Source organism: Danio aesculapii, chromosome 12 (genome assembly GCF_903798145.1).
Source record: "Danio aesculapii chromosome 12, fDanAes4.1, whole genome shotgun sequence".
Lineage (NCBI taxonomy): Eukaryota > Metazoa > Chordata > Actinopteri > Cypriniformes > Danionidae > Danio > Danio aesculapii.
In genome coordinates, this window is record NC_079446.1 from 1,761,675 (window position 1) to 1,778,732 (window position 17,058).

The 17,058-nt window shown below is 36.7% G+C and overlaps 1 protein-coding gene across 1 annotated transcript in view; it reads left to right on the forward strand.

Annotated features, from left to right (window-relative positions):
* The window catches only part of usp22 (ubiquitin specific peptidase 22), a 24,925-nt gene extending 11,503 nt beyond the window's left edge, over positions 1-13,422 (forward strand). Inside the window, exons 3-9 of the mRNA XM_056469923.1 lie at positions 1,917-2,022; positions 5,320-5,478; positions 6,744-6,870; positions 8,123-8,214; positions 8,722-8,784; positions 9,340-9,489; positions 11,375-13,422. Coding sequence (XP_056325898.1) covers positions 1,917-2,022; positions 5,320-5,478; positions 6,744-6,870; positions 8,123-8,214; positions 8,722-8,784; positions 9,340-9,489; positions 11,375-11,417 — 740 coding nt within the window. The 3' untranslated portion in view covers positions 11,418-13,422. The remainder of the gene's footprint in view (positions 1-1,916; positions 2,023-5,319; positions 5,479-6,743; positions 6,871-8,122; positions 8,215-8,721; positions 8,785-9,339; positions 9,490-11,374) is intronic.
* Positions 13,423-17,058: the final 3,636 nt, after the last annotated feature.

A 17,058-nucleotide genomic window follows, 5' to 3' on the forward strand; every position in this document is an offset into this window, starting at 1 on the left:
TATATATATATATATATATACTTTGCGTGCATGTGCAAGTGTGCGTGTGTTTGTATATGTACATATATGTATGCATGTGTATGTATATGTATGCATGAGCATGTGTGCTGGACTCAGGGTCAGTGTGGTGGGCGCTGCAGACTGACGAAGCCTACAGGAAGTGAGTGGGAGACTGAGCAGACAGAGCCTCGTCTTCCTTCTGCAGTGTGATAGTGAAGGGAGGGCTGTTTCTGCAGAGAGCCGAGCACTGCTTTCTAATCACACACACACACACACACACACATACACTCGCTTTCTCTTTCTAACTCTCTCTCAGGTCAGTTCAAAAGAGCTTTATTGGCATGGTTGGTCAAGAATTGGCAAAGCATAATAAATAAAATAATAAAGTAATTATTTAAAACATACATGCATGTATACACTCACCGGCCACTTTATTAGGTACACCTTACTTGTACCGGGTTGGACCCCCTTTTGCCTTCAGAACTGCCTTAATCCTTTGTGGCATTGATTTAACAAGGTACTGGAAATATTCCTCAGAGATTTTTGTCCATATTGACATGATAGCATCACGCAGTTGCTGCATTTTATTGTACAGCTGAGAGTTCGGGAACACTGACACTATACTTCAGCATCTGATCTGACACACATACTGAATTAGGAGAACATTTTTCTCTCGCACTTGAACCGCTTCTGACAGAAGTATAACCGCTTTAACACGTGTCTTTCTTTCAAGGTTAAAGTTTTGCCTCACAAAAACACTCTGTAAGCCACTGCAAACAGTGTTGACACCCATTAGAGAAACACTGCTCTGGCTGATGACCATTCTTAGTGGAAGTTCTAAGCAGCCTACCGGAAGGTGCTGCTCACTATGGCGCCCTCCATGCAGAAACCAAGAAAAAGGTCTATAGACACACAAATAAGGAAAACAAGACTATTATGGGAATTTGGAAGAGAAAACGCTATTATTATTATTATTAATAATAATAATAATAGTAATAATAGTAATAATAATAATAATCATGATAATAATATTAATAATAATAATAATAATAATAGTAATAATATTAACAATAATAGTAATAATATTAACAATAATAGTAATAATATTAACAATAATCGTAATAATATTAATAATAATAATACTAATATTAATAATAATATTAATAATAATATAAATAATAAAAATAATAGTATTAATAATAATAATGATAATATTAATAATAATAATAATAATATTAATAATAGTAACAATAATATAAAAAATATTAATAATAATATTATTAATAATAATACTAATATTATTATTATTATTATTATTAATAATAATAGTAATAATAATATTAATAATAATAATATAAATAATAATATTAATGATAATATTAATAATAATATTAATAATATTATTATTAATAATATTAATAATAGTAATAATATTAACAATAATATTAATAATAATATCATTAATAATAATAATACTAATATTAATATTAATAATATTATTATTATTAATATTAATAATATTAATAATAATAGTAATAATAATATTAATAATAATATTATTTAAAAATAATAATAATAATATTAATAACAATAATAATAATAATAAAGTTAAATAAAATACAATACACTACTGTTTATTCCTGCAGATTGTTTGTAATGTTTCTGGCTAGATTTGTAAATTAAAAAACAATTAGAAATTTGATAAATGCATACACAAATGAGCAAAAACAGACTAATACGATTATTAAACTCTATCAGTCATTAAACTCTAATACGATTATTACACAACTCTATATTCATCAGAGGATTTGTACATGTAGTAATGTTTTTCTTTCTCCCTTTTTTTTCCTCTCTCTTTTTCTCTGTGTGTGTGTGTGTGTGTGTGCATTTCACGTGTTGCTTCCATGTCCACCAAGGAGATGACAATGGGAAAAAAGCCAACAACCCAAACCACTGCAACTGCATTATTGACCAAATCTTCACCGGAGGCCTGCAGTCTGACGTCACCTGCCAAGTCTGCCAGTAAGAGTCGCTCACACACTCTTCATACACACACACACACACACACTTTTCATAAACACACTGACGCATTACAGTGAGTGTGGCGATGTGTAGGACACAGCACATTTAGGCCACGCCCACACCTGGGAGCACAACCCAATCCTTTCTATTGACTTTGTATTATGGGAAGTTGCCTTTTTGTCATTTCTGTTAATTCGGCCCCATTTTACAACATGTAAAATACGTCTGTGTTGTCCCAGAAGTGTGTGTGTGTGCAGTTTCAGCTTAAAATACCACACAAATAATGTTTTCCAACTCTCTGAAACTGACCCTTTTAGGCTTTAGTTCTAATTTTGGTGTTTTGGTGACTGTCGCTTTAAATGCAAATGAGATTGTGATGTTTTCAGAAGAGGGCGGAGCTACAAATGCCTATGTCAATATAGTGGCACATTCAAAAACGAGACTATTGTCATATGCTAATGAGGGAGAGATGGTCACTAGTGGGCGGGGCTTTACTCCTCTGACACGTACAAAGAGAGAATGTCAATCAAAGTGTTTCTGCAGACTGTTTTTATCAAGTCTAATTATAAACAATACAATTAATTCATTTTTACTATTAGATGCTGAAAATATTCACACACTGCTGACACACAACTGTGTTTAAACCTCTTATTAAAGTGATTTTTGCATAATAGGTCCCCTTTAAACAGTAGTGTTTTACCATTTTTGCATTGTTCAGTCAAATTTTTAGGTCTTGTGGGAGCTTTTTTAGCTTAGCTTAGCATAGATCATTGAATCCGATTAGACCGTTAGCATCTCACTCAAAAGCTTTGATCATTTTTCTATTTGAAGTTTCTTCTGTAGTTACATTAGTTTTCTTTTAGTTGTATTTCTCAATGTAACTACAGAAGAGTCCAGCTTTAAGTAGGAAAATGATCCTTTATTTATTTATTTATTTATTTTGAGTGTGTAATCCTATTTAAATATTTTTAAAAATCATAGCAAGTGCTTGCTAGTAATAGCTTAAGCCACTGTTATAAAAATAAAAAATCAGAATAGACTGTTTTCAACTTTCTGCATCAGCCATCAAATCTATGACCCCTTAAAAGGGTCCCTACATAGGTAGCTCACTAGATTTTAAAACAGACCCAGGATGTTTGACACCTTATTTTGTGTATCAATCCCTATTGCACATCCAGTGTAAAGGGCTGGTAAATACTGCAGTTAATTCATTCTCTTCAACGCCACCTTGTGTTTAACACTGGTATTGCATCACACCCATTGATTACTTTCTTATTCTTACATTTCATACATTTAATAATACCAGTATTATGAATAAAAAAGCTAATAATACTTACTTAATAATATAATAATATAATAATATGATGGATGTTTTATTAGACAACCTGATTAGGGAATTAAATTCTTTGCTCATCTTCATTATGGATTTGAATAAGTTCAAAGCTTCTCACTGTTCAGTGGCATCTCTTCTCTGATTGGTGGGTAAGATTGTGAGGGCGGGATCAAACTGTGACTTTCATGAGATGCACCAATAGCTAATCACAACCATCCAATGGCTTCCACATGGACTATATGAAGCCCCCTTACATTTGTTGTTGATTCATTCAGACATGCATCAAATACTATTAACACTTTAAAATAGTGTTAATGTTTTTTTTTCCTGACTGATACAAATAACGGTGGCTCAGTGGTTAGCACTATCACCTCACAGCAAGAAGGTCACCGGTTCAAGTCCCGGCTGGGTCAGTTGACGTTTCTGTGTGGAGTTTGCATGTTCTCCCCGTGTTGGCGTGCGTTTCCTACGGGTACTCCATGCGCTACAGGGGAATTGATGAACTAAATTGGCTGTAGTGAATGTGTGTATGGGTGTTTCCCAGTACTGGGTTGTAGCTGGAAGGGCATCCGTTGTGTAAAACATATGCTGGAATAGTTGGCGGTTCATTCCGCTGTGGTGACCCCTAATGAATAACGGGACTAAGCCGAAGGAAAATGAATGAATGAATGACAAAAATAATGCACATTAGAGCTGCATGATATTGGAACATGACATTGTGATGTTTTGTTTTTTCCAATATGATTATAATTTCACAGGATGACTCTATTTGAAAATATTTGCTCATTTTACAGTGATTGGGATGAATTTGTAGGGAAAAAATGTAAAAACACAATAAAACAGAGATAATAGTAGGCGCTAATAGCCTAGTCGACATATAGCACCCAGGTGTTCGCGGCGACCCGAGTTCGATTCCCGGCTCGAGGTCCTTTGCCAATCCTTCCCCTCTCTCTGCTCCCCATACTTTCCTGTCTGTTAATCTCCACTGTCCTGTCAATAAAGTTGAAAACCCCTAAAAAATAATTATAAAAAAAAAAAATTGATTTATAGTAATATTTATAGATTTATATTTATAGATTTATAATAATAGATAATAGAATAGAGATAATAATAAAATAAACAGCGCTGTGTCGTTTTTGGTGGAGTCTAACAGTATTGAGGTACAGAAATTCAATAATCAAATGTAAAATAAAACTGTATAGTCTTGGTGGTATAAATTAATAAATTAATATTAAAGTGCCACCCTTTTTTATTTCCTGTCCAAATAGTTAAAATTGCTTGAAATCCTGTGATGTATTGCAGATTCGCACGTTGCGATATCGATGCTGAAACGATATATTGTGCAGCCCTAATCCACATGTATGCTATATGTGAATATTCAATTCAGCTTAGTCCCTTTATTAATCAGGGGTCGCCACAGCGGAATGAACCGCCAACTTATCCAGCACATGTTTTACTCAGTGGATGCCCTTCCAACCGCAACCCATGTATGGGAAATATCCATACACACTCATTCACACACATACATTACGGATAATTTAGTTAATCAATTCCCCTATACTGCATGTGTTTGGACTGTGGGGGAAACAAGAGCACCTGGAGGAAACCCACACCAACACGGGGAGAACATGCAAACTCCACACAGAAATGCCAACTGACCCAGCCGGTGCTTAAACCAGCGACCTTCATGCTGTGAGGCGATTGTCCTACCCACTGCACCACCGTGCTGCCCTATGTGGATATTAAAACCTTTTAATAAAAATATGTTTAAGTTGTTTTGAATGAAGGCTCCCCAGAAGTGCAGCCGATATTTTAAAACCCCATTACATGGATACCTTTCATGCTTCATTCTCAGAAAATAGCCTTGAATTCTGGCAAGTGCATAAATAAATCAACATATGAGGTTGTGCATGACAGATAATGCTGATTTATCTGATGATATTGTGTGATTTCTTTCTCCTCAGCGGCGTCTCCACCACAATAGACCCATTCTGGGACATCAGCCTGGATCTGCCGGGCTCCTCCACCCCGTTCTGGCCGCTCAGTCCCGGCAGTGATGGCAGTGTGGTGAACGGAGACAGCCACCCGAGCGGAGCCACCACGCTCACAGACTGCCTGCGCAGGTACAGACTGATTATTCAACCTCTTAAATGGATGGTAGAACATTTAAAATAAGCGTTAAGTCACCGTCCACTGGTTTCAAACCCATTAAAAATAAAATATGTTGAACACAATAGAAGTGTGGTGCCATTCTGCTTTAATATGTACTTACACTGAAATTAACAATATATTGCAGTGTGTTTATTGTCTAAATGCATGTTTCTGCATTGTACTTATGATTAAATAAATGCCTGCATGTAATTACATCTGTAATTAATTAAGAATTAATTAATCTAGGAACTAATACTACTTGTTATATACTATGGAAGCTATATTATACAACTGGACTACAATATAGGATTATACGAAGCTGCATTACGATTACAAATCAGGCCAAGATTGTGATATAGCTCTTAAAGTCCACGTGAACCAGAAGATGCAAAGACTTTTATTTTAGCATGCTAATGTACTTTTAACTTGAGTGGAATATTAAGTAGGGGGCGGGGCCTGTCTTTTTGCGCATCATTCCCTCATTACAAAGTAACAGTAAGATGGGCGTGGCTAAGAATATTGTGGCTGAAGTGTCAAACTGAATGACCAACACTGCTAACACTAAAGCAGATGGTCAGGTTGAAGATGACCAAAACAAACACTTATTTAAACAGTGCAAGTTAATACACTGAAAAGTTGATCTAAAGAGCAAGAATGTTGCCAGATAAAGGTTATTTCACACAGATTTTAAAGGTCCTATGAAGTGCTTTGAAATGTGCATTTTTTTATTTAACGTTTGTGGTAATCTGAAACATGAAAAGAGGGTGTGGCATAGAGTAGCTCCTCCTCTTTTAAAAAACGGCCAATAGCGTTTTGTTTTATCACAGCTTTGCCAATGAGAGTGGTTGAGCTCAAATGCATCTAATGAAAAGCCAATGAGAAGAAGGGGGCGTGTCAGATAGTTGAGAGTATTTGATTGGTCAGAAGATTTGATGAGAAACTGAAGTATGAGGTGACATGAATGAACTCATTGATCCATTTAGGCGGAAGTGGAAGTGTAAACTTTACATGTTTGCATCAATTTTATGTGGATTTGGTCACTGTTTTGATGCCCACTAGCTCATAGATATCCTAAAAAAAATAAAAACACTGATGCTAACATCTAAACAGTTTCATGGGACCTTTTAAATTTCTTTCTGGTCTTAAAAATGTTCAATTTGACTGGTAGGATCATGCAAGAAAACAAAAACACTGAGCATCTCTGCGGCCTCCGCTCACTGCTTTTTCTGCATTGCAGGTTCACCAGACCCGAACACTTAGGAAGCAGCGCCAAGATAAAATGCAGCGGTTGCCATAGTTACCAGGAGTCTACCAAACAGCTGACGATGAAGAGGCTTCCTATAGTGGCCTGCTTTCACCTCAAAGTAAGAGTCCTGACTGCAGGAATGCAAAGGATTGTGTGAGAGAGAGACTTCAGGCTTATTGCTCATATCTTTACATTTAGATGCAGCTGTTTGTGCAGTTTAAAGTGCTATTAATTTAAGAACAGTGTAATATGCACATCTCCAGCAAATATAAAACAAGTTCTCATTCTGTGCACTTTCAAAAATTAAATTAAAATATTGATATTAATATTTCAGCTAAATGCAGATAACAAAATGCTAATTTCTAAAATAATTACAAACAGTAATGAAGATTTAATGCATGAACCTTTCACCCATATCTTACACGTAATATAAAAATATGAATGATTTATTAATGGATATCAGGGTGTCCGCGGGGTCTTAAAAGTATTAAAAGTTGATGAATCAATTATGAGAAAATTAAGATATTAAAAAGTCTTAATCGTGTGTTTACGAGGTCTGAAATTTAAGCATTGTCCAAAGTGTTTGACTCCAAAAAAGCATAAATAAATGTATTTTCCTCCTAAGCCTGTCACTGAAAACATCCGCGTAATTTATTATGTAAAACTGTGTTCCTTCCGAGCTTATCTGAGTCCTGTTGCATGCTTGTGCTCCATTAATTTATTAAACTACAACTCTTTATTCACAACTGTTTATTAAGTTAAAGGTTTGAGACCGATTAGAACTTGAAGTGGCGACAAGGTCTTGGAAAAGTCTTATAAAGGTATTAAAATTACCTTTAGGATTTCTGCAGATACCCTGGATATTAAAAATAATAAACATATCATTTACTATTATATTTAATATTAAGCTTTAGTATAGCAATTTATAAATTAATGCAATGTGTTTCTTGTTGTTTTGTTACTACTACTGCTAACAAATCATTATTTCTTTTTTTACTACTATTATTATTATTATGAACATGTTGTTGTTGTTTATTATTACTACTACTACAACTACTGCTATAATTGTATTATACTGTTTGAATTAAAGTGATATTTTGATATATTTCTCGTTGTTTCCAGTTCCTTATTTCCTAGTCTTTTAATGACACCAAAAATAAAGTGAATATCATCATCTTGGCAATGATTTTTGCGTTTGGTCAGAATATTGGATTGTTATTTGGGTGTTTGCATTGACTTTGTATCTCATCTTCTCTGTTAAATAATTACCCTTTGGTGTGAAGTCAGCATAAATCTTCTCATAATTTAATGGTATATGTAATATTTGACTTGTTGAAGCACTTCTTTGATCAACTCTCTTGATATTTCAGCGGTTTGAGCATTCGGCGAAACTGCGGAGGAAGATCACCACATATGTGTCCTTTCCTCTGGAGCTCGACATGACGCCCTTCATGGCATCAAGGTACAAACACACTGTTAAAAACTAACCTAGAGCCCCGTCTGCTGCTTAAAACTAGCCTAGAGCAACATTCATTCATTTTCTTTCCGGCTTAGTGTCTTTATTAATCAGGGGTCGCCACAGTGGAATGAACCACCAACTTATTCAGCATGTGTTTTACACAGTGGATACCCTTCCAGCCACAACCCAGCACTGTGAAACATCCATACACACTCATTCACACTCATACACTGCAGTCAATTTAGCTTACTCAATTCACCTCTACCACGTCTTTGGACTTGTGGGGGAAACCCACGCCAACATGGGGAGAACATGCAAACTCCACACAGAAATGCACACTGACCCAGCCCTGGCTCCAACCAGTAACCTTTTTGCAGTGAGGCGATTGTGCTACCCACTGCACCACCTTGACGCCCCCTAGAGCAACATCTACTTTTAAAAACTAGCCTAGAGCGCCATCTGCTGTTAGAAACTAGTGTTTAAAACTGATGCCTTGTATTTTTCCCACAGTAAAGAGAGCCGAATGAATGGACAGTACCAGCAGCCAGTAGACTCATTAAACAATGATAATAAGTAAGTCCACATCCATATTTATATTACATTTTTTGTTTATTTATATTATATTTATATATATTTAATATTTGTATTTATATTTATTTAATGTTTATTTTATAATTATATTTTATTTTTAGATTATATTCTTCTATTTATTTATTTTATGTTTGTTTATTATAGTTTATTATATTTATTTTTTTATTAATTTGAGATATATATATATATATATATATATATATATAAAATAAATATATTAGTTTAATTAATTTTGCCAGTAGAGAAGGGTACTTATTTTGCAGAAAACAAACATGAATGAGAATGAGCCTGTATAAATCATCACAGACTCGAGCGCCAAATGATAAGAGTAAAACCAACTAATATTGTTTGTTTACTGTTTGCTGTAGAAGCTGAAACTGAAGATTACAGTAAGAAACGGTTCATTTGTAGCACCTTCTTGAGGTGTTTGGCCAATCACAGCACAGTGGCTCAGCTAGCCAATCAGAGCTCTCTGGGCTTTTGAGAAGGCGGGGCTTGTAGAAAGTGTAACTCAAGTGTGTGTGTGTGTGTGTTCAGGTATTCTCTGTTTGCGGTGGTCAATCATCAGGGCACGTTGGAAAGTGGCCACTACACCACATTCATCCGGCAGCACAAGGACCAGTGGTTTAAATGTGATGACGCCATTATCACTAAAGCCAGCATTAAAGATGTTCTGGACAGCGAGGGGTCAGTCTCTCCTTCAGCATCACACGTGTGTTTTATTCCATCAGAAAGGAAATATCCAACCAGGGACATCATGCATATGAGTTATGCATGCCTTATTACTAAAAACGTCTTAAAGTGTTTATTCAGAGGTCATACAGAGATGCGTGTTGGTTAAACATATTTGATTTCATTCATCATCATCATCATCATCATCATCAGTGTCATTTGAGGATAAATACTTGAATATTAATTCTTTTATTTTTTTGACTAATTTCTGTTTAACGGAGAAAAGTCTTCAGCACATTTCTTTTTTTCTTTTTTTTTTCTTATTTTTTAGTCAAAAATACCAAGTAAGTTTATTTGATGTATTTGTGATTATTTTTTTTTTAAGATTTATTTATTAGATTTTTTTGACAGTTAACAAACAAAGTAAAAAGAGACAATAACAGTACAAACAGAAAAAAAAAAATATATATATATATATATATATATATATATATATAACAGTACAACATTGATTAAAAAATAAACAAACCACACTATAACCCTCATATTGTGCGACACACAGTATATGACATGCGTAAACACTATGTGATGTGCATAAATCAATTTTCAAATTGAGCATATAAACAGGTCTGTACCAGACGTTGAGGTTGACAGCATGGTGTATTGAGTAAAATAAACAGTAATAATAAAATAAAATAAAATAAACAAATAGAAAAAATAATAAAGAAATAAAAAAAAAAAAAAGCGAGAGAAAAGGGAAAATGTATTAAATTAGATAGGCTGGAGGGTGGCACATTTTAAAAACTTGTGGTTCTATGTCAAGAAAAAGTTGTATGTTTGTGCTATATCAGCAGCACTAACACTCAACTGGAAACACGGATCAAAACAAAAATGCAAGAATGGCAACCCTTCACTCCACAGTATTTACCTCAAGTCTCAGAGATTTGACATGTTCCAAAAAAGGCAACCAAATATTAGAAAATTTGACCACTGAACCTCGAAGACTATGTTTAATTTTTTCTAATTTAACAAAAAATAAGGCATCTTTAATCCACTGAGTATGGGATGGGGGTTGAGGAGACTTCCACTGCAACAAAATGCACCGCCTAGCTATTAATGACAGAAAAGCTATTAATTCAGAAAAATAAAATGGTAACTCACAGTCAGGGGGAAGAACTCCAAACAGGCCAATTAACGGAGAAGGATCAATATTAATAGATGTAATTGCTGAAAATGAATCAAAAACAGACTCCCAAAAAGGAAATAGAGCTGGACGGGTCCAAAACATGTGAACTAGATTTGCAGGTTCAGCATGACATTTGTCACAGGTTGGATCAATAGCAGGGAACATGCGAGCCAGTTTACACTTAGACCAGTGAACTCTGTGAACTACTTTGCACTGTAGAATCCCATGGCGAGCACATACAGATGATGTATGGACCTTTTGTAAAATTGTTGACCAAAGATCTTCTTTTATGTCTATGTTCAGATCCCTAGCCCAAATAAAACGCACATTTTCAGATGTAGAAGTATGAGACGTGAGCAAGGAGTTGTATATTTTAGAGATGCTCCATTTTGACCGGGATTAATATTAGAGATGGTATCGATCAGGGTAGATGGTGGTATAGTAGGGAAACCGGGAAAGTATTTACGGACAAAGTCCCGAATCTGAAAATATCTGAAAAGTTGTGACTTTGGTAGACTATATTCAGCACATTTCTAATCATAATAGTTTTAATAACTCATTTCTAATAACTGATTTCTTTTCTCTTTGTCATGATGACAGTAAATAATATTAGACTAGATATTTGACTAGTATTCAGCTTAAAGTGACATTTAAAGGTGTGATTGCTGGACATTTTAGCTTAATTCTAAACCTGTATTCTCCTCTTTTTCGCAGGTACTTGTTATTTTACCATAAACAGTTCCTTGAATATGAATAATGGATGATCCAGACGGGACTGAGTCCAAGCTGTGAAGGGAAAAGATGATCTGAGTGAAGGAGGGATGAAAAAACGGTGTAAATCCTCCACTCGAGAGCCGGACAGACCCCAGAGCCTTCTCACAAACCACGAAAACAAGACATCGAATCATTCAAGAATAAAAAAAAAAGAAAGCGTACACAGCTAAACCAATCTGCACTGAGCATCCGGAGCATACTTGACGGACGGAGGAGGAGGAGAAAAGCAGCCTCCACCTTTACTACAGGATCACAGACAGACTGACATCACTCACTCACTTCTGCTGCCCCGTTCTCATGAAGTATATGAGGGAAAAGCGATTCCTTTTTGATTTCTTGGTATGCATTATCGATGTACTGAATGCAAAGGAAAGGTGTTATTGACTTCAGCGTAAACCTATATTGTTGTTTGACGAAATACTGTCCGTGTCCAGCACTTTTAGTTTCCATTCAGACGAGTTTCTCAATCTCTCTCTCTCTCTCTCTCTCTCTCTCTCTCTCTCTCTCTCTCTCTCTCTCTCTCTCTCTCTCTCTCTCTCTCTCTCTCTCTCTCTCTCTCTCTCTCTCTCTGTCTCGCTCTCTCTGTTTTTTTTGTTTGGTTGAGGGCTGAAATGTATCTCTCTCTCACACACACACACACACACACACACACACACACAGATCTATATAAATCTATTTTTATAAGTCATTTGTTTTTGTTTACGTGTCCGAGACCCGCATCTTTTTGTGTTCTGTGATTGGCTGTGAGTGCAGAGGAGAGTTTGAGCTTGATCTTTGCTTCCACTGGTTTGGATGTCGCTGCAGGTTTGGTTGCGAAGGCTTGTGTGTGTGTGTGTGTGTGTGTGTGTCACGTTTCTAATGTTTTGTGAACAACCACCTTTATTTTCATGGCTTGATTCAGCAGTGTTATTCTCAGCCACGTGTGTGTGTGTGTGTGTGTGCGTGTGTGTGTGTATGTGTGTGCATATATGCATATTTATGTGCACGCTCATATGTGCATGAGTGTATGTTTGAGAGATTGCATGTCTATACGTGTGCGCGCGTGTGCATATTTATGCACACATACACACATTTTAGTGTGTACATGGGTGTGCATGTATGCATATTCATGTACACACTAAAATGTGTGTATGTGTGCATGAATATGCAAATGTATGGATATCCATGTACGTGTGTGTGTGCGTGCGTGCATGTGTGTGTGCACGTGTTTATGTATGCATATTTGTGTATGCACTGTCTGTGTGTGCGCATGTATGTCTGAACATGCATTTCTTTGCACACACTTGTGTGTGCATATGTGAGTGTGCATGCATATCCATGTACACACTTGTGTGTATGCATTTTTGTACACACGCATTTGTGTGTGCACGCATTCATATATGCATAGCCTCGTACATGTATGTGTGGATGCGTGTATTTATAAATGTGTGCGCGCGCGCGTTCATGTATGCATATGTGTACGCACTATTATGTCTGTGTGTGTGCGCGCTTGTATGCATATTTGTGCGTGTGCGTCTATGCATATCCATGTACACACTCCTATTTGTGTGTGTACGCACGTACATGTATGCATATTCATGTGTGCACTAATATGTTTGTGTGTGGGAGAATGTGTGTATACACGTGTGTGTGTGTGTGTGTGTGTGCGTGTGTGTGCGTGTGTGCGTGTGTGTGTGTGTGTGTGTGTGTGTGTGTGTGGGCATGTATGCATATCCCTGTACACACTTATATATGTGTGTGCTAGTGAGTGTGTGAAAGTGTATGTGTGCGCATGCAGGTATGTGGCCACCTGTGTGTTGGTGTTGTTAGTGTGTGTGTGTGTGTATGCGTGTACTGAATCAGTACTCAAACTTGGCATGCCGTTTAAAGTGGATGCTAACAGACTTTGGGGAGGATTTTATAAATGTTAATTATGTATCTATGTATAGTATGTATGTATGTAATGTATGTAAAACAAATCAATTGAAAATGGTGAAGAAAAAATCGCAGCGCTGTGTGTGTGTGTGTGTGTGTGTGCTTTGCTCTCGGGCTGGAACATCGATGGCGTGAGTGAGGAAAGCGGGAGATTTCTGCTTCCCTCGAGGCGCTACTCACTCTGGTTCAGCATATCTTTAGCTTTTTCTCTGTTAATTAATTAGAGTTTTCTCTCTCATATGCCGCTTCCTAATCCTCTGCATGCTTTGTTCTGCTTTCAGAATCTCTTCTGCTCAGTTTTAGGCCGTCTTTATTTCTGATGAGGACACTCAGGTCACACACGTCAGGAGAACGACAGGTTTTTCAGCCATTCACATTTCTGTTTATTATTGTCATTATTAGAGCTTAGTCCCTTTATTAATCAGGGGTCGCCACAGCGGAATGAACCGACAACTTATCCAGCATATGTTTCACATAGCAGATGCCCTTCCAGCTGCAACTCATCACTGGGAAACAGCCATACACTCTCATTCACACTCATACACTGCAGTCAATTTAGTTCATCATTCCCAGAGGAAACCCACACCAACACGGGGAGAACATGCAAACTCCACACAGAAACACCAACTGACCCAGCTGGGACTCGAACCAGCGACCTTCTTGTTGTGAAGCGATTCTTCTACCCAATTGCGCCACCATGACGCCCCTGTTTATGATTTTATTTAGACTTATTATTTTTAGAAGTGCATCCAAAATGCAAAATTCATATCTTAAATCAACAAGTCAGAAGTCTAGACGAACTTCAGTGGTAACACTTCACTATAATGATCCATTACTGTATTTACTAACATGAACAAACGGTGAGCAATACATTTATTACTGTATTGATTCATCTCTGTTAACCTTACACTCACTGGCCACTTTATTAGGTACACCTGTCCAACTGCTCAACGCAAATTTCTAATCTAATGCATTTAGGCATGTAGAAATGGTCAAGACGATCTGCTGCAGTTCAAAGCGAGCATCAGAAAGGGGATTTAAGTGACTTTGAACGTGGTTGTTGGTGCCAGGCGGGCTGCTCTGAGTATTTCAGAAACTGCTGATCTACTGGGATTTTCACGCACAACCATCTCTAGGGTTTACAGAGAATGGTCCGACAAAGAGGAAATATCCAGTGAGCGGCAGTTCTGTGGGCGCAAATGCCTTGTTGATGCCAGAGGTCAGAGGAGAATGGCCAGACTGGTTCCAGCTGATAGAAAGGCAACAGTAACTCAATTAAGCACTCGTTACAACCGAGGTCTGCAGAAGAGCATCTCTGAACACACAACACGTCCAACCTTGAGGCGGATGGGCTACAGCAGCAGAAGACCACACCGGGTGCCGCTCCTGTCAGCTAAGAACAGGAAACTGAGGCTACAATTCACACAGGCTCACCAAAACTGGACAATAGAAGATTGGAGAAACGTTGCCTGGTCTGATGAGTCTCCATTTCTGCTGACACATTCGGACGGTCGGGTCAGAATTTGGCATCAACAACATGACAGCATGGATCCATCCTGCCTTGTATCAGCAGTTCAGGCTGGTGGTGGTGTAATGGTCCGGGGGATATTTTCTTGGCACACTTTGGGTCCATTAGTACCAATTGAGCATGGTGTCAACGCCACAGCCTACCTGAGTATTGTTGCTGACCATGTCCATCCCTTTATGAGTACAGTGTGACCAATTTCTGATGGCTACTTCCAGCAGGATAACGCACCATGTCATAAAGCGCCAATCATCTCTGGTTTCTTAAACATGACAATGAGTTCACTGTACTCAAATGGCCTCCACAGTCACCAGAGCTCAATCCAATAGAGCACCTTTGGGATGTGGAGGAACGGGAGACTTGCATCATGGATGCGCAGCCAACAAATCTGCAGCAACTGTGTGATGCTATCATGTCAATATGGAGCAAAGTCTTGTATTAGTCTTTAAATTGTTATAAAATAATCCACACCAATCACCAAATGCATTTAAATGTAATCAGGATGGCTCCATTTCGCAAAACATGTATTAAAGTCACCACAACAAAGAGGAATTTGCTCAAATTAGGGACCATGTGCTCACATTTGCAGCATGGGGAAAATATTTAGCAACTGTGTTTCTTTTATGCTAATTCTCTGTCGGCTCCTCCACCAATCAGAGTAGAGTACGGTAAACTATACGTTCAAAAACAACATGCATTTTTATTTTGTAGGAAAGGAGCAGAAAAACAGAGAAAGATGCTTTTTAACATTTTATACACATTGATCGCTGATTCAAGAGTACGTTTTTAGTCCCGTTAGTTTGGTCGGTTCAGGATTTACTGCCAATTCACTCCTCCAGTTTTGGAAAACAAATAATTGTATTGTAATAGTTATCATTAACGCCCGGCCACAGCTGTATCTCCTCTAGACTTTACTTTATAGACTTTCAATGGCCGGAAGTTACAAGAAAAATTGTGTTTTATTAATGTCTACCCCCACCCCAAATCCTAAACCTAGCCCTCACAGTAATGCAAAAACAGTCATTACAATGAGAATTATTTATTACATTACAAATTAATTTGAATTTAGGAATGTCTACCTCACCCCAAATCCTAAACCTGCCCCTCACAGTAATATATAATCAGTTATCATTGTTGTAAAATAATTGTAATAATCTAAATAATTATCATTAACTTCCGGCATCAGCTGTATCCCTTCTGGACTTTACACCGAATGGCTGGAAGTTAATGAGAATTATTAATATTAATTATTCAACCCCTCATAATAATGTATAAACAGTAATTGCAATGAGAATTATGTTATTTATTACATTAATTGTGTTATTAACGTCTAGCCCAACCCTAAACCTAAACCTGCCCCTCACAGTGCTGCAATTACTGTTCTTCTGGCCACAGCTGTATCTCTTCTAGACTTTACCCTGAATGGAATTATGAATATTATTTATTAAATGACCCATTCATTGTGTTTTAATAACGTCTATCCTCACCCTAAACCTACCCCTCACAGTACTGTAATAAACAGTAATTATTGTTCTTCTGGCCACAGCTGTATCTCCTCTAGACTTTACTCTGAATGGCCAGAAGTTACCAAGAATTATGAATATTATTTATTAAATGACCCATTATTTGTATTTCAGTAATGTCTACCCTCACCCCAACCCTAAACCAAGAATCACAGTAATGTGAAAACACTCATTATTGTTGTGCACTAATTCTATTGTTGTAATATAAAAAATTTATTGTTAATTACTGCAGCTGTATCCCTTCTAGACTTTACACTGAATGGCTCGAAGTTAACGAGAACTATTAATATTATTTATTCAGTTACCCATTATATTGTATTTTATTAATGTCTACCCCTACTCCAATCCTAAACCTATACCTTACAGTAATGTAAAAACATTGTTCCTCTGGCCACAGCTGTATCCCTTCTAGACTTTACCCTGAATGGGCGGAGATTAATGGGAATTATTAATAATTTTTATTAAATTGCACATTAATTGTGTTTTATTAACTTCTACCCCAATCCTAAACCTAGTTCTTATAGTAGTGAAATAAACAGTAATTATTGTTCTTCTGGCCACAGCTGTATCTCCTCTAGACTTTACTCTGAATGGCCCGAAGTTAACAACAATTATGAATATTATTTATTAAATGACCCATTAAATGTATTTCATTAATGTCT